This window comes from Arachis hypogaea, chromosome 7 (assembly GCF_003086295.3).
Source record: "Arachis hypogaea cultivar Tifrunner chromosome 7, arahy.Tifrunner.gnm2.J5K5, whole genome shotgun sequence".
Lineage (NCBI taxonomy): Eukaryota > Viridiplantae > Streptophyta > Magnoliopsida > Fabales > Fabaceae > Arachis > Arachis hypogaea.
In genome coordinates, this window is record NC_092042.1 from 10,814,539 (window position 1) to 10,840,354 (window position 25,816).

At 30.2% G+C, this 25,816-nt stretch overlaps 2 protein-coding genes across 2 annotated transcripts; both read left to right on the plus strand.

The window, feature by feature from the left end:
* The first annotated feature begins 15,967 nt into the window (after positions 1-15,967).
* LOC112702426 (WUSCHEL-related homeobox 5) lies at positions 15,968-17,384 on the plus strand. Its single transcript, XM_025753441.3, has 2 exons — positions 15,968-16,439; positions 17,004-17,384. The coding sequence occupies exons 1-2, from the start codon at positions 16,145-16,147 to the stop codon at positions 17,264-17,266; spliced, it is 558 nt and encodes a 185-aa protein (XP_025609226.1). The 5' UTR covers positions 15,968-16,144; the 3' UTR covers positions 17,267-17,384.
* A 3,875-nt stretch (positions 17,385-21,259) lies between these two features.
* On the plus strand, positions 21,260-24,506 carry LOC112702427 (26S proteasome non-ATPase regulatory subunit 7 homolog A). The gene is made up of 10 exons (XM_025753442.3): positions 21,260-21,628; positions 21,699-21,791; positions 21,910-21,991; positions 22,694-22,790; positions 22,969-23,044; positions 23,169-23,227; positions 23,435-23,557; positions 23,736-23,793; positions 23,875-23,960; positions 24,153-24,506. The coding sequence occupies exons 1-10, from the start codon at positions 21,442-21,444 to the stop codon at positions 24,222-24,224; spliced, it is 933 nt and encodes a 310-aa protein (XP_025609227.1). The 5' UTR covers positions 21,260-21,441; the 3' UTR covers positions 24,225-24,506.
* The last annotated feature ends 1,310 nt before the right edge of the window (positions 24,507-25,816 follow it).

The window sequence follows — 25,816 nt, forward strand, 5'->3', positions numbered from 1 at the left end:
TAGATATTTAAATAGATCTTATTAATTAATTCTATAATAAAATTAATATTTATACACTAAAATAAAAATAATATATAAAAATTGGCAAAATATACTTTTAATTAAAACTAACAAAATATAAATTTTAGAGAGTACTAAAAATAATAAAAAATTAAATATTTATTTTGGTAGTAATTAAAATAAATCAAAAAAATTTTTATGATATTTTTTATATAGTATATTTTTAATACTCTTAGTACTCTTTTTTAGTATGTTATAATTTTTTATTATTATTATTTAGAATTCATTTTTTGTTTAATTTATTTTCTTAATAGGATCAATATATTATATTAAAAAAATAAAAATAATACAAAAAAATTATAATTATAAAAATGTATAATATCAAATAAATAATTAATAAAAAATAGTAAATAATAGAAAAAGATAGTTCATATAAACAAAAATAATATAAATAATACAATAGTATGCATAAAGGATAAAATTGGTAGAAGATAAATAAAGATTGAGTATTGATGACTAAAAGCCCGTTGGTGAAACGCAGAAGCTTAAAATTGTTGCTTCTTGAAAACGTGGTTTTGAATGCAAAATCACTTTTTGCGTTCATGATCCAAAAATTTGCCAAACAAAACATTACAACTTTCAAGATATCTAAACGTACTTTTTCTCTTTGAACGTGGTTGCCAAACACACCCTTAATTAAGTGGTAGAATGTTTGTCGCTGTCACTCACTAGTGCTAATTAAGTGCTAAGTGAGTGATGAGTATCATTCTCAGTGCTATCTTTTTGTCATGACTTGAAAAAGCGCATCCACATTCTAAGGAACATACGACATTTGTGTCCTAAAACTAACAGGGATCACTGATCACTGATTACTTTTCCTTTTTGGCTTTATTCAAGAAGCGCAATGTGTGATCACCATGATAAGATAAGCATTTTTTTTTAATTTAATGTTGTTTGTTTCCGCATAGTAGGTAGTTTTGTTCTAAGAAAAGCAGGGACAAAAAGTACGGGAGACAAGAAAAGTAAAAGACACGGTTGATACGGAGAAGGGTGGCGGCGTTCCTAGATTTCACGCCTGCCATACCCTTATTCTAGACTCCCCAATCCTAACCTTAATCAAGGTCTTTATTCTTCATTGTCCCTTTGTCTTTTTTTTATGATGCACACTTGGACGTTACAAGAAGGCGTAGCAAGTTGGCTAAAGATATATAGACACTTAATAGTTAGTAGCGCATAATTATTGGAGATTTCATGTTAAGGTATAGTTCAGATGATACAATCTCTTCATCTCGTACTTACTTAGAGGTCGTGGATTCAAATCTTCTTATCTTTGGTTAAAAAAAAATAGATATAGTTGTCGTAAAGCTCTATAAAAAATTATATATAGAGAGTGTTATGACTTTTATTTTTTGTTACCTAGTTCGCATCTCACACGAATTATATGAACTTATTCGTTGTCCTTCTTTCTCATATAGAGTAAAAATTAAAAAAGAAAATAAAAATAAACACACATAATCATACAGTAATTATACACTACCACTATTACTTCTCTTGTATATACATTTTTTTATTGTATAAAAGGATAAATCTTTTATCTTTTTATTAATTACTTTTAATATTAAAATAAAAGGTATACAAAAAATTTACATAAAAATAATACACATAACATTGCCCTTTTTACAAATAATATATATTAGTCTTTCTGATATTTAAGAATGCAATAAAGAAAAAAGTTTTAAAACTATCTGCCTAACATGTAAATTGTAATGCAACACTAAACAGCTTGGGTCCAAAATGGCCTAGAATTTAGAGCATGCATACCGCTAGTGTCAAGTTTCAAGAGACAACACAACACTTATGCATAATACAACATCTTTGGGAATTGTAGAAAGTGCACACAAAAGAATGTGGTCTCTTCTGTCTATGCTTGACTAGCCACTACAAAATTCTTATTCCTCGACAACTACCAAAATACACTTGTTTTTGGGGGCATTTTACTATATCGATTAAAGTGATACTAGAGTAGTATAGAGAGAGAAAATAAATTCTTTTTATAGTTATTTTTTATTATTTTATTATTATTTAAAGTGTGGATTCTACCTTTTTTAATTTCTCTTTCATTCCATAAAAAAAAATCTATAAATTTACATCTTTACCATATAATCACCTTGTTTCTTTTGATTTAACATGCATCTACATAATTCTTACTCTCAGGTTAAAAAATTTTGATATGGAAATAAAATGAGTGATATATTTTAACATGGTAATTTTTGGTGTTTTTTAAAATTGTGGGAGTACACAAATCGGACCCTCCGATTTGTGTTTAAAAAGTTAAAAAAATTCAGAGTACACAAATCGGAGGGTCCGATTTGTGTTAAAAAATTTGAAAAAATTCAGAGTACACAAATCGGACTATGCGAGTTGTTTGATTTTAAAATTTTGCTTAATAAATCGCATGGTCCGACTTGTGGTTAAACAAATATGAATTTCGGAAGCTAGAAAACGGACCCTCCGAATTGTTTGTTGTTATCAATTTTTTTATGAAAGAAAGAACTCGCATGGTCCGAGTTCTATTCACTAACACCACATGACTGTAAAGTACCTGTATTCCCCACATCTGAGTCTAATACCACTTTTTCTTCCATATTCGAATTAAAAAGTGTCTCACCGTTCATTGCCATTGAATTTTTTGTTCCATTATCCATTAGCCCTCTTTTTTAATTCACAATTATTGGTAGACTAATTAACATTCGGCCAAAAGAATAATATTGAACCTAGGGAGAGCCCTAGAAGATAGATTTACGGAAAAGAGACATCGATGATCATAAAGCAATTAGGCTGAATTTGTTTATAAATATTGAGATATAAATTAAGAAATACAAAATTATATCTGGCAGATAAAACATAAATAAAAATATTATATTTTAGAATATTAAATTAATATATTTTATATTTTTTTAATAAAACATAAATAAAAATATTATATTTTAAAAATTAAATTAGTGTGTATTTTATGTCGTTCTTAATAAAAGGGACATGAAGAAATATTGAATGGAGACATAATTTATTTTTTTATTATTATTATTAAATTTTTATAATTTTATTTTTTATTTTAAATTTTATGTGAAGAAAAAATAAATATAAAAATAAATTTTTTATTATTTATTTTATCTTATATTCAGTTTACTACCAAACAAAATATAAAAATATTAATTTTTATATTTTTATTTTTTGTGTTTTGTTCAATATCTTATTTTATCTTATTTCAAAAATTAAACGTAATCTTAAGATTATTTTAAATAGAAAAAAGGTTAACTTTAACAGAATTTATATCGTATAGTTGATGAAGCCTAACTATGACATGGTGTGTGGTAATGTATATTAATCTTTTGAAACTATTAAGTCTCACTTAAAAATTGCAGGCTAGAAATTATACTAATTGAAAAAAAAAACTGACCTCTTCAAAACTCAAGAACAAGAGGAGACTTAAGCATCCACTCAAAGGTAAAATACCAAAGGCGTCAATAAAAAGGACGAAATATTAATATATATATATATATATATATATATTTGTATTCACTTTTTCTTAAACAATAATTCAATTTATTCTTTTATAAAATTAGATAGAATGGAGAACTTATATCATATAAATTTCAATAAATGATAGAAAAGATTAGAATGGGTTGATTCAATATTTAAGGAAAAATAAATATCAATAAAAATTATAGTAAATATATGTAAAACAACTTAAACCCTAAAACAACTTAAAAGTTAACGAATATTTTTAAATTTTTTAAAAATTTTAAAGATAAATATATTTTATTCAAAAATAAAAAATAAATCTATTATGGAAGGCAAGTTGTTTTTGTTATTGTATTGATCTTGAGTTTTTTCTCCAAATCTCGTTCAAATTGGTTGCTTTGTTTGTTGAAATTTTGTCTCAGGTAGCAGAGAAAGAATTTTTAGTGAGAGCGAGGAGATTCCTAGAGTAGAATTTTGAGAGCTTTTTAGATGAATTCTGATTCACTAGAATAATGAATCACACTTACATTAGATACAAGCTTTTCTTTTATACAAATCATAATAAGTTTAAGGGATAAGTATTGTTTTGATCCCTAACGTTTAGGGTCAGAATCGAAACCTTCCCCAACGTAATTTTTTGTTTAGAATCGTCCTTAAAGTTTTATTTCGTATTAAAATCGTCCTTTTAACTTTTTACGGACAAAAATACCCCCACCACCCCCAGCACCTTTACCACAACCACCACCTCCCTTACGCCACCACCACCACCTCCTTTACTCAAATACTAATAATCAGATTCAAGTACACCAACAATAACACATTATTCAAATCCAGAAATAACAACATCAAATTCAACAATGAAATCAACACAAAACAACAATGAAATCAGAAAACAACAAATCAAATCAAAATTAGAAATAGAAGCAAAAGCAGTAGCAGAAGCAGAAGAAACAGAAACAGAAGTTTAAGCAGAATTTTAAGTAAAAGCAAAAAGCAGAGGCCAAAGCAAGAAGAAGAAACCAAAGCAAGAAGTAGAAACCAAGGCAAGAAGCAGAAGCAGAAGCAGAAACAGAGGCGGAAGCAGAAATGGGGAGGTGCAGCGGCGAAGAGCATCGGCGAGAATGTGGCGGCGAGCAGCGGCAAGAACGTAGCGGTGAGGAGCAGCGGTGCAGAAGCAGAAGCTCTCTCACTAGCTCACGACGGTGGTTCCAAGCTTCGCCGGCGCCGTCTCCCCTCCCCTCCCCCTTCCCCTTCCCCTATTCCCTTCTCCCTTTCCCCTCTCTCCCCCTTTCCCCCTTTCCCTTTTCCCCTGCCCCTAGCGTCCTTTTCTTTTTTTTAATTTTATAATTTTTTATTAGAATAGGGGTAGTTTAGTAAAAATATAAAATTTTATTAAAAAGGACGATTTTAATATGAAATAAAACGTTAAGGATGATTCTAAATAAAAAATTACATTGGGGACGGTTTCGATTCTGACCCTAAACATTAAGGATGAAAATAATACTTATCCCTAACCTTAACTAATAATTAATTATCTACACTATATAACTAACCATCTATTTTGCATTACTAAGCTAAGTTCTCTGACTGACTAACAAATACAAGTGACTTAGCTTGATAACTGAAATTTGTTATATTATCAAAGAGCTAACACTTTTATTTTCCAACATCCCCCCTCAAGTTTGGCGTGTGAAAATCTATTCAGCCAAGTTTGGAATGAAAGGTTGAAAAAGGTCCTGAAGCAAGTGATTTGATAAGTACATCGATAGTTTAATTTGCTAAAGATATTGGTAGAAGTTTAAGGACACCTTCTTGAGTCTTGTCAGGAACCACATGACAATTAATATCTATGTGCTTGGTTCTTTCGTGAAAAACTGGATTTGTGGCAATATGGAGGGCTGCTTGGTTGTCACAATACAAAGTGATTGATTTTTTTGTTGAGTTTTTAAATCATTGAGGATACGAGTCACCCATAAACCTTCACGAGTGGCTACCACTAGAGCTCGATACTCTACCTCTGCAGGGATCAAGAAACAGTAGTTTGCTTTTCGCTTTTCTAAGAGATTATGGCTGATCCGAGGAAGAAGTAGTAACCTATCATGGATCTTCTCAAATCTAGATATGTCCTCCAATCTGAATCTAAGTAACCAGTGAGTTAAGAATTTGATTGAAATGGGAAAAAAACTCCCTTGGCCAGAGCTTGTTTGAGGTATCTAAAGATGTGTAGGGCAGCCTTAAAATGAGCATCCATTGCATAATCTAGGTACTAACTCAATTTGCTAACAGAGAAGCAAATGTTAGGCCTAGTATTTATAAGAAATATGAGTCGGCCAATTAATTTTCGATAAGGTTGGAGATCATCCAAAGGAACCCCCTGATGACTTCGAGAGTGTTGTTGTATAGTTCATGAGAGTGGCAACTGGTTTTGCATCTAGTAATCCACATTCCTTTAATAAATCTAAGGTGTTTTTCCTTTGATACAATGAAATTCATTGGCTGTTTTGAGCTACCTCTAACCCCAAAAAAAATTTTAGTTTTTCGATATCCTTAATTTTGAACTTTTCATCCAGCAACTTCTTCACAAATTCAACCTCTTGCATATCATCCCCAGCCAATATTAAATCATCAACGTACACTAATATTGATGTAATGCCAGAACCTGAATTTTTGGTAAACAATGAATGGTCAGCCTTTGACTGCGTGTAACTTAAATTGAATAGTACAGAATATAATTTAGAATTCAATTACCTCGATGTGTGCTTCAATCCATAAAGGGACTTCTCAAGTTTGAAAACCATGCTTTGGGGGGCTTCAAGGCCTGGTGGGGTTTCATGTAAACGTCCTTTAGTAAATCACCATGCAGAAACATAATATTAACATCTAGTTGGTGAATGTACCAATGTTTCTTAGCTGCCAAAGCCAACATGATGCGTAGTGTAGTCATCATAATCACGGGACTAAAAGTGTCAAAATAATCAAAGTCTTGAACTTGAGTAAAACCTTTAGCTACAAGTCTGCCCTTGTGCCTTTCAATGGTATCATCCGCTTTGAACTTTGTCTAAATACATACTTACAGTTGATCATTTTATTTCCGGGTGAAAGTTTAGTCAGTTTCCAAGTCTTATTTCTCTCCAATGCATCAAGTTCGATTTTGATTGCCTCTTTCCAGTAGTAATGCACAATTACTTGCTCTTAAAATTGTGGTTCTTTGATATTGGATATCGCAATCGAGAATGTTCTGTGATCATTATTCAACTTGTCATAGTTTACAAAGTTGCATACAAGATATCGTTTAACATTGGAGTCAGCAATACTGAAAATTGAGGTCTGCATACACTGGAAATCGTCCAGATATCGAGGCCCATTTTTAATTCTTGTAGATCTTCTAGGTGTATCATTAACATGTTTAATGAATGGTTGTTGTGTGTGATTGAGGTGTGATGATATTAGAATTAGTTAGAATGTATGCATGAGATGTATGAGATGCTGGTGTATTATGTATGTGAGAATGAGATATGCTGTAATTAGGTAAATCAATGTGTGTCATGCTTATCCCTTGATCATCATTAGGCATTGAGATGGTCTTTATGTCATTGGCATGAGTTATAGTGTTAGGAATATTATGTTGAGAGTCAAATTGACCTTCAAAAGGATCAAGAGTATGTATAGAAGGAAAAATAGGTACTGTGATTCCTGGTGCACTATTTAACGCTATGTTGGCTAAAGTGGTGTGAAATGAAAAAATAATTTCATAAAAAATTACATTTCTTGATATAAATTTTTTTCTAGTATCAATATCTATTAAAATGTAACCTTTAGTGGTAAGTGGTAAGCCTAAGAAAATACATTTATTTGCTCTTTTATCTAATTTTTTTTCTATTTGCTATCAAAGTAGAGGCAAATGTGCAGCAACTAAAAATTTTGAGATGCTGAATTAAGAGCAATTTTTTTGTGTAAGATATGATAAGAGCTTTTGTCCTTCAATATTGAACTTGGCACTCTATTAATGATATAGGTAGCATATGCAGCTGCATAATCCTAAATATTTAGGCAAGCTGAATTTAAATAAAAGGGCCCTAGTCATATTGAGGATCTCTTAGTGTTTTTTTTTTTTCACTACCACATGTTATTGAGGTGTCTCAATACAAGATATGTGGTGAAGGATTCCTTTCTTTTGTAAAAAAATTGGTTGAGTTTGAATTCACTCCTATTATCATACCTAACACACTTAACATGAGTACTAAATTGAGTCTCAGCCATCAAAATGAATTATTTTAAAAGGTGAGTTGTTTCTGTTTTTGACTTCATGAATCGAAGTCATAGAAATATGTTGTTGTCCTCTACAATAATTAAAAAATATTTATTTCCATTCATTGAGAGAGCGGCTAATGGCCTTCATATGTCAACACGAAGTAGTTCAAATAGATTTTTTGATTTATTTTTATTGAGATAAAATGGTAAGCATTTTTGTTTTGCAAAATGGCTAAAATCACAAGGAATATCATTTTTTGAATGAACTAACATAGAATTCTTTTTCATTATTTTCAACCTATCAAGTGAAATGTGTTCTAACCTACAGTTCCATACATCAAGATCATCAAAGAAAATCAATATGCTTGTGTGCTTTATTGTGTTTGTGACCTGACTCTTTTTATATGCTCGTAGGTCTAATACTGCCTCCTTTTGATTCTTTTCTTTCAATATATACAAACTCTTTTCTTTTTTAGATGCTCTAATCATCTTTAAAAAAATTTGATCATGCACCTCACATTTTATGTGATTGAATAAAAATTGGCAAGACAAATTATTAGTGGCCTTAAAAATAGTAGAACCTATGCACAATTACTCAAGAGGGGGGTGAATTGAGTAATGCAACAACAATGAATCTTTTTGCGAAATTTAAAGACAATATACAAAAGTGTTATTGTACTAGTATTTTTCCAAGAGCTTAACTCAATTGCTAAGCATTTATAAGGAGCTTTTACTTTCCAATAGACACCAACTCAAATAAATTGATCAAGCTTTTCACCAATCGGACTTAAGCCACTCCTTAAGTACTTACGAAGCTACTTTTCGATCACAATTTATTTGCTCAATAGTAAAAGACAATAATATTGAAGAGATGAGTTTGGAGAGAAGCAAACGCTATTTAGAGTGGTTCGGCACAATCCTTGTCCTACGTCCACTTTCTTTCTCAATCGCAATTGAGAAGTTCCACTATTGCCAAGCTTCAAGGTGCTCGTGCAAAACCTTTTACAATCCGAGTCCTTAGTTTCTAACACCTCACGGTATATGATCACCACTCGTATACTAACCCACTCCACTTAGAGATACCTTCTCTAAGATTTGCCTTGAGTACTTAGTATACCTCTTTGGTATCCTCACCGACTATAGTGTTTATAACTCTTGACTCAACCTTGGAGATCACACTCCAATTTACAAGGTGTACAAGAAAACAATTCTCAGAGAATTGTTGAGATGAAATGAGTACTCTCTAGAAGAGTGTATGATTACAAGTTTAGCACTATTGAACCAATTGATATTGCTCTCTCAAATTGTGTATTATATTACTTTAAAAATGTGTAGAATGAAAGAATATGAACAAGATAGTTTCCAAATACTCAAGATTGTGAAATAAGGCTTCAATCCATCCATTTATAGATTCCCCAAACCTTAGAAACGTTGGGGAATTAATGGGATGGAGCATTTATGTCAAAACTAGCCGTTTTTTTTTATGTTTTTGAATTATTTGCATCGATGCATAACACTTTGCATCGATGCAAATGTGTCTTTGATGCTGAAATTTGAATTTTCAGCTAGGTTGCATCGATGCAAACATCTTTGCATCGATGCAACAAGTCGTTGCATGCTTTGCATCAATGCAAGATGAGTGTGCATCGATGCAAACCTTAAAGAATGGCTTAAAATCACTTCAAAATGCTTAGGATTGATCTCAAACTTGTTGGAGTCAATTCCTATGCTTTTGTACCTTTGAAAACAAGTTTTTAAACCATTTGGCTAGCATCGAATTGCAAGATGTGCATCAAAACATTTTGTGAGTGTGTGTTGAGAGATTTAGCAATTGGTTCTTAACAAGAAGTTACCTAAGTCCTAAGACACTATACTTGTCTTCAAATGTTGTGGACTTGAGTTTCTTGTTGTTGTTGTGTTGCTTTCAACTCTTCATTCCTCAACGTTGAATGTTGGTTGATCTTTCAATCATGCTTGTTCATTCAAGTTGTTTGTTGGTTTGTCTTTCATGTCGTTTGTTTGGTTTGTCATTCATCAAAACCTACAAATACAAACTTCGCATACAAGCAACATGATTTACATAAATTATATTGAATGAAAAATTGAAAACATATAGAACATCAATGAGGTAGAATTTACTGAAAAAATAGATTGTTCTACATATGATTGAAACAGTTTGTGAATCATTCAACATTTTTATAATCACTGGATTAATAATCCTATGTAATTAGAAGAATTTTAGAGAGAATGACACATGAGCGGTGACTCATGTGTCTAAAATCCATTTATGAGAAAAGTCTGTGTGAGTGTAAGAAAAAAGTATTTGAAAACACTTAAGGATGTGATCAATATTGTTGTTGCCGAATCAATATTATGAGTAGGAACTTGTGTATGATGTTAAAACAAGGCAATTATTGTTTTTTTCTTTTCTTCAAAAAATAATTCTTCGAAATTCTAATTCTTTTCCTCTGGAGTTGAAGTTTTGTTGCTGTTTTCATCACTACTTGCAGCAACTATTAGGTTATTAATGTTTGCTCCTTTTTGGGTTCTTGCATGTGTGGAGGGAACCCATATTGTGGTAACAATTATCAATCAAGTGGCTAGTTTTGCCACGGTGTGAGCACATCTTTATAGATGCTCGACTTCTTCCTCTACCAAATACTCCACGACCCCTCCTTCTTCCTCTATTGCTAAAACTAGGATATTTACTGCTGCATTGATCACAGCTCTAGAATTCAGGATTTAAGCTTGGTTCATCTGTTACTTTTGTTGCAAAAGTAATGAGAAAATTGCAGCTACATTGGGAAGGGGCTTCATCAATATTATTTGGGACTTCACAGTAGCATACTATTCATTGAGTTCTCTTAAAAAACAGATGACATTCGTCTGCTTCCTATAACCTTTCATTACTCCAAGTCCACAAGAAAATGTCTCAACACAGTTACATTGAGAAATGGGTCTAAAATCATCTAACTCTTCCTAAATTTCTTTAAGTTTAGTAAAATAGGATGTGATCGACATTTCTTCTTGTCTCATTGTGAATAAATCTTGTTGTAATTCATCTATCCTAAAAATGTCTCTTTCATAAAACCTATGCTTTAAGTCAGTCCAAAACTCATAGGCATCATTACACCATAATATATTATACAAGATTTTTTGACTCAAAGATGTATGAAGCCAAGAAAGTACTATTATATTGCATCTATCCCAAACACCGAAAGTACTATCATTTTTATCAGGTTTTAGAAGAGATCCGTCCACAAATTTGATCTTATTTTTCGATTTCAATGCAATCCACACAGATCGGTCCCAAGAATGGTGATTCTGCTTTGATAAGGGAATTGATGTAAGAACGGTACCTGGATTCTCACTATGATGTAGAAAAAAGGGACTCGATGGGTCTTGATTGAGACTGGTGCTCGTCTTTGCAGCTTGTGATTGAAACGACGAAAATTGTGCCATCATTTTTGCAAACTTCTAAAAATCTAACATAGTGAATTCTTGATTCTCTAGATTTATTTAATCCATTGTTCTTTCCTGTGTGTTCGACGAAATTGGGCTTGAATCACAGTATCAGAATTTACAAAGTAATTAAACCTTGAATAGTGGAAGGTACTCACGGATCTCTGGAATCGTCCACGTTCATCGCACCATGCTAAAGTTTTGTCTCAAGTAGCAGAGAAAGAAATTAATGATGATTTGGTGAGAACAAGGGGATTACTAGTACAGAATTTTGAGAGCTTCTTAAATGAATTCTGATTTATTAGAATAATAAATCACACTTACATTAGATGCAAGTTTTTCTTATATACAAATCGTAATAAGCTTAACTAATAGCTAATTATCTGCACTATATAACTAACCATCTATTCTACAGTACTTAAACTAATTTCTTTAACTGACTAACAAATATAAGTAACTTAACTTGCTAACTGAATTCTGTTATATCATTAAGGAGCTAACTAGGGGTGTATACGGCCCAAAAACTCGGTCTGGACCCAAACATTTGAGGAACTAATTTGGTGTGATTTCATCGGGTCTAGAGTCGACTAAGGATCTAAAAAATAGACCCGGTCAGGGTCAGATCCGGGTCAAAGTGAATTCGGCTTCACTCAACCCACGTGCACCCTAGTTAAGGAACTAAAAAAAGGTATAGATGTTTTAAATTAATTCCAATATTATGTTATATTAATTATAAGCTTATTATTTTGTTTTTATTTACACTTGTGAAATTAGAAAATAGATCAAAGAAGCATCAAATTACAATTTATGGACAAATTCAAATTCAAATATAGATATCAACTTCTCGATAATAAGTTTCTTCTTTATAAATAAGTGCATTATAAATAAGTTTTTTTATAAATAAATTCTTTTATAAATTATTGTTAAAACTTTAAAGATCCGATTTTCATCTAATTTAAACTAAGTATATATAATTGTAGTCCAAAAATATTTAAATTTCATTAAATTTAAGATCAAATTAAAATCTAAAAAATATATTTAAAACCGAATTCAAATTTAAAAAAATCTAATTTTACTCTACCCATATCCAATCCTAGAGCTAACACTTCTATTCTCCAACATTGATGTCCCTTAGACCATCTTAATAGGGAACTCATCCCAATCCCTATTTATGGCCCATCTGTCATAAAAAGTAACTCCACGTCAGCTTTTGCATGTAAATAGGAACTCAAAACATCTCTCTCTTCTCCATTAGCAGGAAGTAACTTTAGTCTCTATTGTGGTCTCACTTAATTAATTAATTGAAATACTTAAAATTAATTTAATTAATTTCTTTTAATAATATAATTTAAATCTATAAATTTAAAAATAATTCACTATTAAAAGATATTAATATTAAATAAATTCATATATAACAATAATAAAAAATATATAATTCGAGATTAAACTTGAGAGTTTGAGGTTTGAGATTGTTGGGTATTTAGAGTTTGAGAAAAATTTTGTAAATAATTGAAAAAGAATTGAGTTGGTTTGGATATATTTTTTCGTACAAAATCTAATATCAGTAGAACTTTGATTTCGTAAATTTGAAAGAAGATGAAGAAGATTAGAAGAAAGTGTGAGAATAAAAGTGTATGTAAGTAGTATATATAGAGTAATAAAATATTAATTTATTAATAGTAACGATAACATAGTAACAATTAATTTCCAACGGCTAATTTTGTAATGGCTAATTTTACAACTGCTAATTTTAATAATATGGTTAGTATTTTAAATTTCAAAAATAAAAATAACCAACTCAACAAAAAAATAGTTTGTAAAGTATAAAAATTAAATTTATTTTTTGATGTAAGTAAATTTAATTAATTATAATTTAATATAATAATATAAATAATATTTAATATAATAATATAAATAATATTTAATATTAATTATAATATAAATAATTAATATAAATCATTAATTAAATAAAAATTTAATTATTTAATCTAATTAATTATTATTTAAATAATTAATATAAATTATTAATTAAATAAAAATATCATTATTTAACTAATTAATATTTTATATAATTATTTTTTTAATATGGAGTCTCCATTTAAAAAGATTTCTCTTCCTCGAAACTGGTGCAGGAACTTAATTTGTTCCTTCTCTAACACTTAAATTCTTGTTTTTCTCTGATACTACAGTAGAAGGGCTCCAAATTTTCTTTGATTGGAGATGCTGTTAGTTTACGTTTCTACCCCTTAAAAAGAAGATTTTCGTGAACTTCAGTCATTTAAGTCAAAATCTGTCCATTTCTTCTGTTCTGATCAGAAACCTCCAATTTGAATCGACGTGTAACTTTGACTTTCACTTCCCTTTTTACGTATCTCTTAGACTTAAAAATTAAATATCTAAAAAATTTGCTTAACTCACGTGGGCTAAAAAATTTGGATATGGAAGTAGAACGAGTGTTACACCCATGGTTCTGAAAACCGGACCGGACCGGCCGGTTCAACCGGAAAAACCGGGAACCGGTCAGTTAACCGGTCCGGGTAAGCTCAAAAACCGGCCAGCAAAAAACCGGTAAAAAACCGGTCGAACCGGCCGATTAACCGGTAAACCGGTCAAACCGGTCAGTTTTTTAACGGTTTTTTATTAAATTAATATATTTAAGATTATTTTTAAGTTTTTTAATAATTTTATTTAATATTTAATTAAACCGGTTGAATCCCGGTTGAACCCCGGTCAAACCATTGAACCATTAAACCAATAACCTCACCGGTTCATTGACCGGTCCGGTTCTCGCAACCTTGGTTACACCTTAACATAATAATTTTTGGTATTTTTTAAAATTATGAAAATTATACGAATTGAATCCTCCAATTTGTGTTTAAAAAATTTTAAAAATTTGGAGTACATAAATCGAACCCACTGAATTGTGCTGAAAAAATAAAAAAATTTAGAGTACACAAATTAGATTGTTCGATTTGTGTACTCTAAAATTTTTTAATTTTTTCAACACAAATCGGACGGTTCGAGTCCAGAAATCAGACGGTTCGATTTGTGTACCTAAAAATCGGACAGTCTGATTTCTGTACCTCTTAAAAATCGGTTGTACTCCGTATATTAAATTATTCCACATTTTAAAAAAATACCATAGTAGATCACAATTTTAAAAAATACTATTGTTAATCCAATATTAAAAATAAAAAAAGTGAACTCAGAGAGAATTAAATCATCAATATGATAAGTATGATGCCTAATTAAATATTTGATTATATTTCGTATATACTAAAATTAATTATTAAAATCAATTATTAATATAAAATATATTAAAATATTAATAGATAAATATATTAATAATTAATTTTAATAATTAATTTAATATATAAATAATATTTTTATTAAACATTAAGCAAAAGACATTGAAAATTACATAAACATAAAAGGAACCAATATATGTACACACATATAAGTATAAAAATTTAGGAGTAAGTGCAGACTTTACTGAAAAACACATCGTGTCGTGTTTGAGAAGATGAACTCGAGGAACTAAAAAACTATAGAATATATGTTTTTTTTAAGTACAATTAGTGAAACTTATATTTTCTCTGTGCTGCAAAACCGAAACGTTGAACAATGTATATGCTTTTGCGCATGTCTTTATTATCTTTTTGTTTTTTATTACAGCACATAAACAATAATATACACTAGCCCAAGTGAAACCGATCTGTTCAACCTTATATTCCCTAAATTCAAAGCAGACAAAACGTAAATTGATAACATAGTGCAGATCAGATCTGTGATCCCCACAAATGCAATTAGAAAATAAGACAAAGTTTTATCTTTTCAAAGTTGAAAACTTCTAGTAGTCTATTTGATTAGCTAATATACTTCTATGATAATTATTTCGACCGAGTCGGTCATTTTATTGTATTCATTTTGTAGGTAAAAATTAATTTAACATTTTCTTATTATTAAATTGAACATGATCCCATTTTAAATGAGAATAAACACACCATATTCAGTAATAACAATACAATCCGACAATTATGGCACCGATTTAAACTCTTGTTGATTGGCGCCACATGTTGTGTTGGATTTCTAAATCCAACAATAATGTTTCGAGACTTTCCAATTAAATTGTTACTGTTAAGAATTTTTTACGAAAAATCCAATGATAATACTGTGGTTTAAAATCCGACAGTATATTAGACGTTTTTTTGTAAATAATAATATTAAAAAAATCAAAATTTATTTTATTTAATATTTATTAATTATTATAATAATTAATAAATATTAATAAAACAAATTTAATTATTTTTGGACTAATTTTTTTAATTATCAAACATTAAAATTTCTAGTAGTGTAAAAAATTTACTACCATAAAAACCGTTTCAATTTCTTAAACTAGATTAATTGAAATTTTTTATAACAAGATTCAAGTATATATCAATAAATAAACTAATAATAATAGCAATAAAAAATGTTAAAAAAATGATATTTGTTATTAATATTAATTAATATTTTATTCTAATATTTTATTTTTATACCAATTAGTTATCATGATAATATACCGAATTTGTTGTCAATGAATTATAACTCAAATGATACAGTCTCTTCATACTTATTTACGAGATTGCGGGTTCAAATCTTGGTATTTTTTGATATATATATATATATATATATATATATATATATATATATATATATATATATATATATATATATATATATATATATATATAGAGCAAAATCATAAAAGGAAAAAGACAAAGATTTTGGGAATAGATTAATGAGTTGAGGTACTCTATAAATATATGCACACGGAATAGGATCTTTATGGTTGGGATAGATAAACTCACATGAGAGCTAAAGCTGTTGGTTTGTTTTGAGAGAGAGAGAGAGAGAGAGATATTAGAAGATGGAATCGAAAGGTGGGAGCAGTAGTGGAAGCACAAGCAAGTGTGGGCGTTGGAATCCGACGGCAGAACAAGTTTCGGTTCTGAGTGAACTGTTCAGGTCTGGTCTGCGCACCCCAACCACTGATCAGATTCAGCGTATCTCCAACCACCTCAGCTTTTACGGCAAGATTGAGAGTAAGAATGTCTTCTATTGGTTTCAGAACCATAAAGCTAGGGACAGACACAACAAGCGCCGCAAGCTCTCTTCTTCCTTTCCTCATCACTCCAAGCATCTCAATCTTCTTCACTGTCAAAGTAACTACTCTTCTTTTTTCTATCTTCAATATTAATCTCTCAATTCTTAAATATTTTAATTTGGCCTCATCCATCTTTAGATAAGAATACACAACTTTATTTTTTAAAATATTATTTACACACAAAAAAATAATTATTAAATATTTGTATATAAATATATATTATTTAATTTATTTTTAATATTTTTTTTTATTTTAATATATACTTATACAATATTTAATTTGATATGAATTAGATTAAAAATTTAAATATTAAGTGTATATATGAAATCTTAAGAGTGATATTAGTCAAATAAGACCACATATAATCTTTGTTTGAACTTTGAATATTATTTATTAGAACTATCATTTTCGTGTGATATTCAATCTATTTCCTTCTATTATAATTTGTTAGTGTAACTTTTCGTATATTATGAGCTTAATGAATGTATCTAATTAACTGAAAATTCTCTATCAAATATTAAAAAAAAGAAACTTGACCGAAACAAACAAAGTAAAAAATGGATCATTATTGAATAGGCTTTGGATCTTGAAGGCCCAATTCTAATTTTGGCTCCTTTTGCAGGTTTAGCTGAGATGTATCAAGTTTCAGAGCCTGAGAATAATAACAGGGTGATTGAGACTCTTCAGCTCTTTCCCTTGAACTCTTATGTTGAATCCGAATCAGAGAAGCTGAGAGTGCATGCAAATGATGATGAAAATGGTGATCATCAGCATCATCATCATCATCAATGCATGGATCATGATGATGATACTATGTTCTCATACACATTAATGGGAGAACAAATGGAGTATCCTCCATTGGACCTGCGCTTGAGCTTCCTCTAAACAAATTGTAGTAATAATTTTACTATTGTTAATTAACTATAATTAGTGAACTTAATTATTAATTAGTAGGTTTAGTGCATTATATATATATACATATGGTTATGGAGCGTTGAGCAAAGATACTTTAATATTAATTATCACTATTATAATATGTAGCTACAAAAATTTCTCTTCTGCATGCTGATTCAACTTGGTTAAATTTCCTCTAATTGAGAATTAAAACTCGTTTGGATTATTACAATATATTATTAAGACTTGGGATTCTAATTTCTCTTGTAGTCATGAGATGTTTTACCTTAGAATACACAAAAGATTATTGGATAACAAATTAAAACGAGTAGTCATACCTCGCCGGGTGTGATTCTATCTTTGAATATGATCATGAACCATATCTAAACAAGTTGGGAATGTTATTCATCGTTATTATCAAATTAATTCTGATGTTGGTTTATGTGTTTTAAGGGGAAATAAATATAAGACTTAGATTAATCATGAAGACCAGTGGTCTCATTCATGCTCACATGCAAATGGAGCTAGCAAGGTATATATGTATGTATAGCTAGATCACGTGTGAAGGCAAACAAATAAATAATTAATGAGATTATATATTACTTATTATTTGACCATTACTCGTTAACTAGAAAAAAGTGTTGTCCACACATTGTCCATTATTGAAAGAATCACTAACCTTTGGCAATGATGCAAAGTTGCTAACTCGTGGTTTTCGGATTTATTTTTATCAAAATAGTAATATAATAGAAAAAGTATAAGTAGACAATAAAAATATTAAACAATGTGAATAATAGATATATTTGATGTTTATTTTATTAGGTGTACGGATAGTTATTCTAATATTAAAATTTAGGTGAATAATTTAAAAGCGTAGTATATTTTTATTTGATTAGTAATTGTTCATATTAATAAAAAAAGGCATTGGTTACCTGATGCCATAATAATAATAATAATAATAATAATAATAATAATAATAATAATAATAATAATAATAGCATTTGGTAATTTGGAAGTACATACAATATATATAACTGTACTTTCAAATTCCATATTTATAACTCAATCATATTGATAAATCCTATTTAATGCAATGTTTTGCTCAAGTTGTTTGCACATATGACTTGATTACTTGAAGAAGCTATGAATACTGGATTGACAAATCATGATTATTATTTAGGGAAGGAAAGTATGAGAAATTAATAAAATATTTGTACAATAAAAATTTAGGAAATATTAAAGATATAATTATTAGTATTATATTTTTTTATCAGTTGAAGTTTTTGAGATGAGTGGTACCATAACATGGTATTAGAGTTCTAAATTCAAAAGATGAAGAGTTCGATCCTTAGTGAACTTAAATGTATCTCAGTACACATTATACAAATAAACTATTGTCTCCCTAACAGGATTCACTTACTTATTATCATTTAAGGATTTCATCACTTGAACACATTATATAAATACAATAACACTTTAGAGACAATAAAAAGTTATTTCAAACTGTTTAAAATTATCTTATTTAATATTTATTAATTATTATTAGAATAATTATATAATTATATAAATAATTATGAATGCAGCATATTTTTTGGCATATACACAGCAGAATAATGTAACCGCTATACTAGCTAACTAATAATAAACAGCGGAGGACTCACATATAGATTACCCAAATTAACGTTTTTTTGTGAGGACAGTTTTTAATAAGGTAATACGTATCCTATTTAATTTATTTGAGTTAAATAAATTAATTAATCTGAAATTAATGCATATATAATACATATAATAAACCAGATTTCAAACAAATAGAATGGTGAGCTGATATATATTTTTAAGTCAATATTTTGGGTTAATTCTACTGATTTTTTTAATTATATTATTTTAATTCAAATAATTAAAATATGATAATACAGCTTAAATTATTTTAAGAGTAGAAATTAATATTTGTACTTATGCTATATAAGCTTATTTATTAATTATTCCAATAAGTTATGTTCATTTTCATATCTAATATTCACATAATAATTTAAATTTATTTTGTCTATTTTATTATTTTATTTCGTATATGATTTGATTTTATAAATATCATATACGTATTTAATTGTATGTATTTGAAATATGTTAAATCATGCTATTATTATTGATAAAAGTAGAAAGTATAAACATCATTTGTATTTATTTATGTAATTTACAACTTAAATAGAACTAAATAATTTTTTCAAAATATAGAGAGAAGAAGAAGAAAAATAGGAATCGAAAGCCCTAAATAACATATGAATAAAAATTAAAAAGAAGAAAACAGAAGATAATAAAAGAAATTAAAAGAGAGAAAAATACTAAATTTACCTAACTAGAAAAAGAAAAATAAGAATTGAAAGTGCTAACTTTTATTTAATTTATTTTTTATAATAAATTTTAAATATTTAAAAATAGTTTATTTTTATCCTTTTCAAATTTAATATTAATTTTTAATTTTTGTCAGTAAGTAAGTATTATTTTTAGGTACCATAACAATCAATCTATTATATTTTTTTGAATTTTTATTTTTCTATTATCTTTTTCAATTATTTTTTCATTTTATTGTTTCTTCTTTTTTCCCCTAATTTTTCTACTCTTAAAATAATTTAACTACAAAAATGTCCAATTATAAAAAGAGAAACCAGTAGAACTAGCCCAAAGCATTGGCTTAAAGTATAAATTAGTTCATTATTTTATTTGTCCAGAGTCTAATTTATTATATACATTGATTTTGGTTCAATTAATAATTTATTTAACTCAAATAAATAGGATACATGTTACTTTACTAGGCATTATCCTCACAAAAAGACATTTTTAGTTTTTTACTATTTGTATGTGAGTCGTTCCCTAATAAAAAATCAATCAAAAATCTAAATGAGCTCAATATCCTATTCTATTTTTTTTAATTTATTCTTTTATCATTTTTTTTTTCATTCTTTCATCACTTCAATTTTATCTACAATCACAAACCAGCTACATTCAGCATTAGTCATTATCCATTTATCCTCGTTATTGACGACCACCGCCAACCCCTTCAAGCTGCCAGATTATCTTAAATTTTAAACTATATGTTTTAAATATTAAATTTTAAATACTAAAATTTAATTTTTTATTTAAATTTTAAATGTTTTTATTATTTCTAATTTTAAATATTTTTTTTGTTGTGAATTGTTAATTAGTTTATTAACTGAAAATGATTGTTTACCGTTATGGATCGCCGAGTCTAACCCACTAGCCGTCGGATCGGGACACCGTTCCTGACCCAGGTCCAAGGCACCCCCCACAAAGGAAAGTCCGACGGGTCAGGTCCTAGAATGTCCGACCCAGAACATATCCAACTTACCATTCGTACGGTTTAAGACACTGGTTGAGCCGGTACTTTCTGATCATGACCCGAAGCCCTGACTCGGGGTCCAGAACGATCTGCCCTTTCCACGTGGATTATGACAGCTCATAAAATTTTTTGAGCAGTGGACTAGGTCGTTCTCAGGATCTACCCCACACAGTATAAAAGGGGAGAGATCAACTTTCCTCTCGAAGTACATAATATTCTTACCTAATTTGGCTATCACATCATACAGATGCTGACTTCATCGTCGGAGTGTCCTTACAGGTAGTCATCCTATACTGCACACATCACCAGCACGCATCTCTGTCTTTACTCTACGTCAACTCAGAGTCTCATCTACTCCTCTCCTCATCACCACCCTAACCCACTAAGTATCCGAGATCATCAGATAACAAACACTTATCTATATTTTTTCAAAATGTAATAATTTACGGGAATGAATCCCTTAACTTGAAGTTTTGAACTGACCATGTATTAAATATTTTTTTCTCTTGGCCAGTAGGTATTTTAGTAATTTAACATCTAGATATACTCTTCATTGATTTATTTATTTTGGTGACAGATTTTGGGCCGGACTTCGGATATTCATAACCTGAAAGTAGGTCCAAATGAATGGGCCATATAATCAGGCCCATAAAACAGCCCAAAAAATAATAGATCCTCCCAAGTGAAAAACCTAAAGAAGATCGAAATTCAGAAAGCAAAACCTAAAGAAGAAGAAGAAGAAGAAGAAAAAGAAGGGGATTGAAATTTGAAGAATTGATCGATCAATTGAGTTTGAAGAAAAGAGTTAAGAATGGATGTGATAAAGACGCAGCAAATATCGTGGAGGGCGATAGAGAAAGTTGTGGTGCACCCACTTGTGCTCCTCAGCATAGTCGACAACTACAACAGAGTCGCCAAGGACACGCGCAAGCGCGTCGTCGGCGTCCTCCTCGGCTCTTCCTTCAAGGGCACCGTCGACGTCACCAACAGCTATGCCGGTAACTAACTAACTCACTCACTCACTAACAACCTCAACTACGCCCTCTAACTGATTTCGGTTCGTTACAGTTCCCTTTGAAGAAGATGACAAGGATCCTTCCATATGGTTTCTTGACCATAACTACCACGAGTCCATGTTCTCCATGTTTAAGAGAATTAACGGTACCTTTCATTATTATTATTATTATTATTATTCATTCCTTTAATTCTTAATTCTGTGTTGATTCTGTTTCTTCAGATCAGATCTAATCTTTTCTATTTTGACATTTTTTTTGTTCAGCAAAGGAGCATGTTGTTGGGTGGTACAGCTCCGGCCCCAAGCTCCGAGAGAATGATCTTGACATTCATGCTTTGTTCAATGAGTATGTTTGTTTATTCAGCTCAAATTCACAGAAAAATCTTCCGCATTTCAGTATTGATGTTTATCTTTTTTTTTGTTCGTTTAACTCGATTGAGGGCTGTGGTTGTGTGAAGTAAACGTAATTTCCATGGTCTGATTGAAACTTCATCTAGCGAACATGATATTAGTGTATTTACCAAAAGAGAGAAAATATGCTATTAGTGTAATATCATACCTAGCTGTGATGAGTGAGGTGCAAAGCTAGGGTGGTGCTTCTATAGGAGTGAGCCAAAGCATAATTTGTGTATGTAAATGTTAGTTATTCAAAATAGGGAATAATAAATTTCTAATATTAGCTGGTAATCCCGAAATACAGCGGACGATGCAAAAACATTTCTTAGTTCTAAACGGTTTGTTTCTTTTTGCAATGAATAATTATAGCTCTGATAAGCAAGGTTTACACCTAATGCTGTTCGGCAATATCCTCGAGCACAGTTTGTACCTTTCTATGCTTTAGCAACTTGAGGCATGTTTCGGTTGCTTTGTAGTAATATCTCTGTGTAATCCTGATTGTTATGTGTTGTTATGTGCAGTGGTTATGCACATACATTTTCTCACCACTGGGGATTAGTCCTTTTACTTGGAAGCATGATAGAACAAGAAACTTTTTATGCTGCTGTTTATCTCTATTTATATCAATTTGTCACCTTCCACATTTTTGCAGCTATGTTCCCAATCCTGTTTTGGTTATAATTGATGTTGAGCCTAAGGAACTGGGAATTCCTACCAAAGCTTACTATGCAGTTGAAGAGGTTAAAGAGGTAGAACTGAAGTATTTCTATCCTTTGATTAAATATACTCGTGGTTTCCTTGATCCTACATAAGTTATGAAAATTATTAATGATGGGAGTAGCTAGCTAGTGTTTGCTTGTGTGGAACTCTTGTGTGGAACTTAATCAGTGGACACAAGAACTGATAAGCAGTTTAAACTAACTGCAGAATGCCACTCAGAAAAGCCAAAAGGTCTTTGTGCATGTGCCATCAGAAATTGCTGCTCATGAAGTTGAGGAAATAGGTATGCCATCAAATCCAAAATTGCTGCATCTTCTGTTTTTTTTCCTTTTTCAAAGAACAAAAAAAAGTTACCTTATTTGTATTCTTCATGGTTGTCTGAACATTTTCCTCTTTCCCTTGTTTAGGGGTGGAACACTTGCTTAGAGATGTGAAGGATACAACCATTAGCACCCTTGCTACAGAGGTGGGTGACTGGATTCATCATTTGCTATATATTAATTTCTTACTAAATGTTTTTGTTTCTTTATTTTGCTGTTATTGTTATCCTTGTATTTATATTTCTCTGCATGCATCATATTTGTGAGTATGCTAAGATATATATATATATATATATATATATATATATATTATCTAATGACAAATGTTAAAATTGTTGTTTGAGTTCTTTCAGGTAAGTGGAAAACTTACAGCCTTGAAAGGTTTGGATGCAAGACTTAAAGAGATAAGAAGTTATCTTGACCTTGTCATCGATGGAAAGCTTCCTTTAAACCATGAGATTTTGTACCATCTGCAGGTTGGTTTACACACACATACATGTATTTCTTTGTAATTAACAATTATTTGGCCGCTGTCACATGGTTTAGCAAGATATGTTAGAAGAATTTTCAGCTGATCCACATTTCAATTTATTTATTTTTGGCTCAACTCTATTATTGTGTTTCACCATCTCATGATTTATTGAATTTTGTTAGGATGTGTTCAACTTGCTACCAAACCTTAATGTCAACGATCTGATAAAGGCCTTTGCAGGTTAAGAATGTGAATGAATATGTATGTGTTATGGTTTTCTACAATGGCCTTTATTGTTGATATCTTTCTTCATTGTTGTAGTGAAAACAAATGATATGATGCTGGTAATATACCTGTCGTCCCTTATCAGAAGTGTAATTGCGCTCCACAACTTGATTAACAATAAGGTTAGATACACTATGGTCAATCATACTGCATCTATTTGTTATTGTTGTTTGGCGGGTGATTTTGGTTTCATAGCTTAGTCCTAGTTTTGGCTGTGTTACATTATTATTATTATTATTATGATTATTATTATTATTATTATTATATGGAGTAAGTTTCAGAAGGTTAGAGTAAAAACTTTACTCTTTTGGCAGATGCTTAACAAAGAACATGAACGCGCAGAAGACTCAAAGTCAGTACCAGTATCAAGTACAGCTGGAAGTTAAAGTTGCTGTTATTGACTACATAGACCAAGATCTTTTGCACTTCAACCGTCACTTTGATTGGCCTTCGGCTTTCTTGAGGACTTCTGATTGGATTCGGGAAATACATGTAACATGGCACAAAAGATCTTTTAACCTGGGAGTGGGAATATTATTGGTTATGCTCATGTTTATGTTATTTGTACTCTTGAGAACATTTTTGTTTTTCAATCTTAGAAGAGTTACAACGATTTGTCCTTAAGCAGTTTGATCACGAGTCAGAAATTGAACTTCTATTCCCTGCAAGCTCTGTTGATGTGTTACGAGAATCATTCTTGTTACAAACCGTGCATTGTAGCTCAAACATGACTAATGATACAAAAGCACGCAAATTCATTTGAAATAGTTTTAATTTTATTTATTGTAAAATTTGTGACAGTTAATAACAGGGTTAATAACAGGGGAGAAAAGTACAAAGACTCACTTTTGATCAATTAAAATCTCTTTTTGGCATTGTTTCCAAAGATAATTAATCAATCAAAAACTACCAAGTCAAAATGAAATACAAGAGTCCTGTATCAATAACAAAGTATGGATTAAAAGATTACAAAATTACACAAAAATGAATCGCACTACCCCATTTTAGATTTATAGACGCCAAATGTTCACCCCTTCAAATAGCATCATGGCAAGACTTTTCCTTTCCAAAAAGCTCATAGACTTCCATGATTAGTGCAAAACCAAATACTCATGTCTCACCTACTCACAAAATCATTACCCACAAAATCAGACATTCATATATTCACATCAATTACATTATCTCATTTTGACATCCTCCATTGGCATATCATTCACTTACTCGCACCAAATAAATCCCTCTCCTCATTTATTTTCACCAAACAATGTTCCTTTTGTATTTCCATGTCATCCACTTGTTTAGTTACTTTTATTCATAGTCTGCTTGTCCAATTCAACATCGAAGCCAATAATTCAATTGCATCCCATCTACAAGTGTTCTCCAATTCCAATCTTTCCCAAGTCTTCCTCTCTTTGAAGTTACTGCTGTACTTGAACCTCACCTCCACATTTTGCATGACTTTTTTGTTACATATGTCTTGTTCCTCAACATTCTTAAGTCCTAACTTACTATTTTTCCATGCATCCATTAAAAGATATTTTTATTATCAATTATAAATATCAATCCCTCCTCTTTCTTATTATCTTCCTCCAATAATATTTGTAATACTATCTCAAGGCTTTGTAAGATTGCGTCCCCTTCCATCTTCTCAGATATTACATCCCCCATTAATCCTCTTGACTCACCTTTTGCATTTTCCGGATATCCTCCAGCCATATATGCTTACAAATGATGCTCATATTCCACACTATTCACTACCATCACTCTCCCTCTATTCTTACCTCCTTCTCTGTTACAACCATCTGTCCATCTTGATTTTCTATTTCTTTCTAATCAAATTTCATTGTCTAACAAGTGTGTAAATTTGCTCCCTGTTAGCCATCGATTCTTTATTCTCATAAATTTTTAAATTCATACCCTGCCAAATGACCCACACAATCTTAAAAGAAAATTATACACCACTTATTCTTACTAATGT

What these genes read in the sequence shown, in the direction of transcription:
- LOC112702426 (XM_025753441.3), top strand. Translation starts at nt 16,145, where the DNA reads ATGGAATCGAAAGGTGGGAGCAGTAGTGGAAGCACAAGCAAGTGTGGG. An exon ending in CAATCTTCTTCACTGTCAAA is followed by an intron (nt 16,440 to 17,003) that starts GTAACTACTCTT and finishes CTCCTTTTGCAG; the next exon opens with GTTTAGCTGAGATGTATCAA.
- LOC112702427 (XM_025753442.3), top strand. Translation starts at nt 21,442, where the DNA reads ATGGATGTGATAAAGACGCAGCAAATATCGTGGAGGGCGATAGAGAAA. An exon ending in CATGTTTAAGAGAATTAACG is followed by an intron (nt 21,792 to 21,909) that starts GTACCTTTCATT and finishes TTTTTTGTTCAG; the next exon opens with CAAAGGAGCATGTTGTTGGG. An exon ending in TCATGAAGTTGAGGAAATAG is followed by an intron (nt 23,045 to 23,168) that starts GTATGCCATCAA and finishes TCCCTTGTTTAG; the next exon opens with GGGTGGAACACTTGCTTAGA.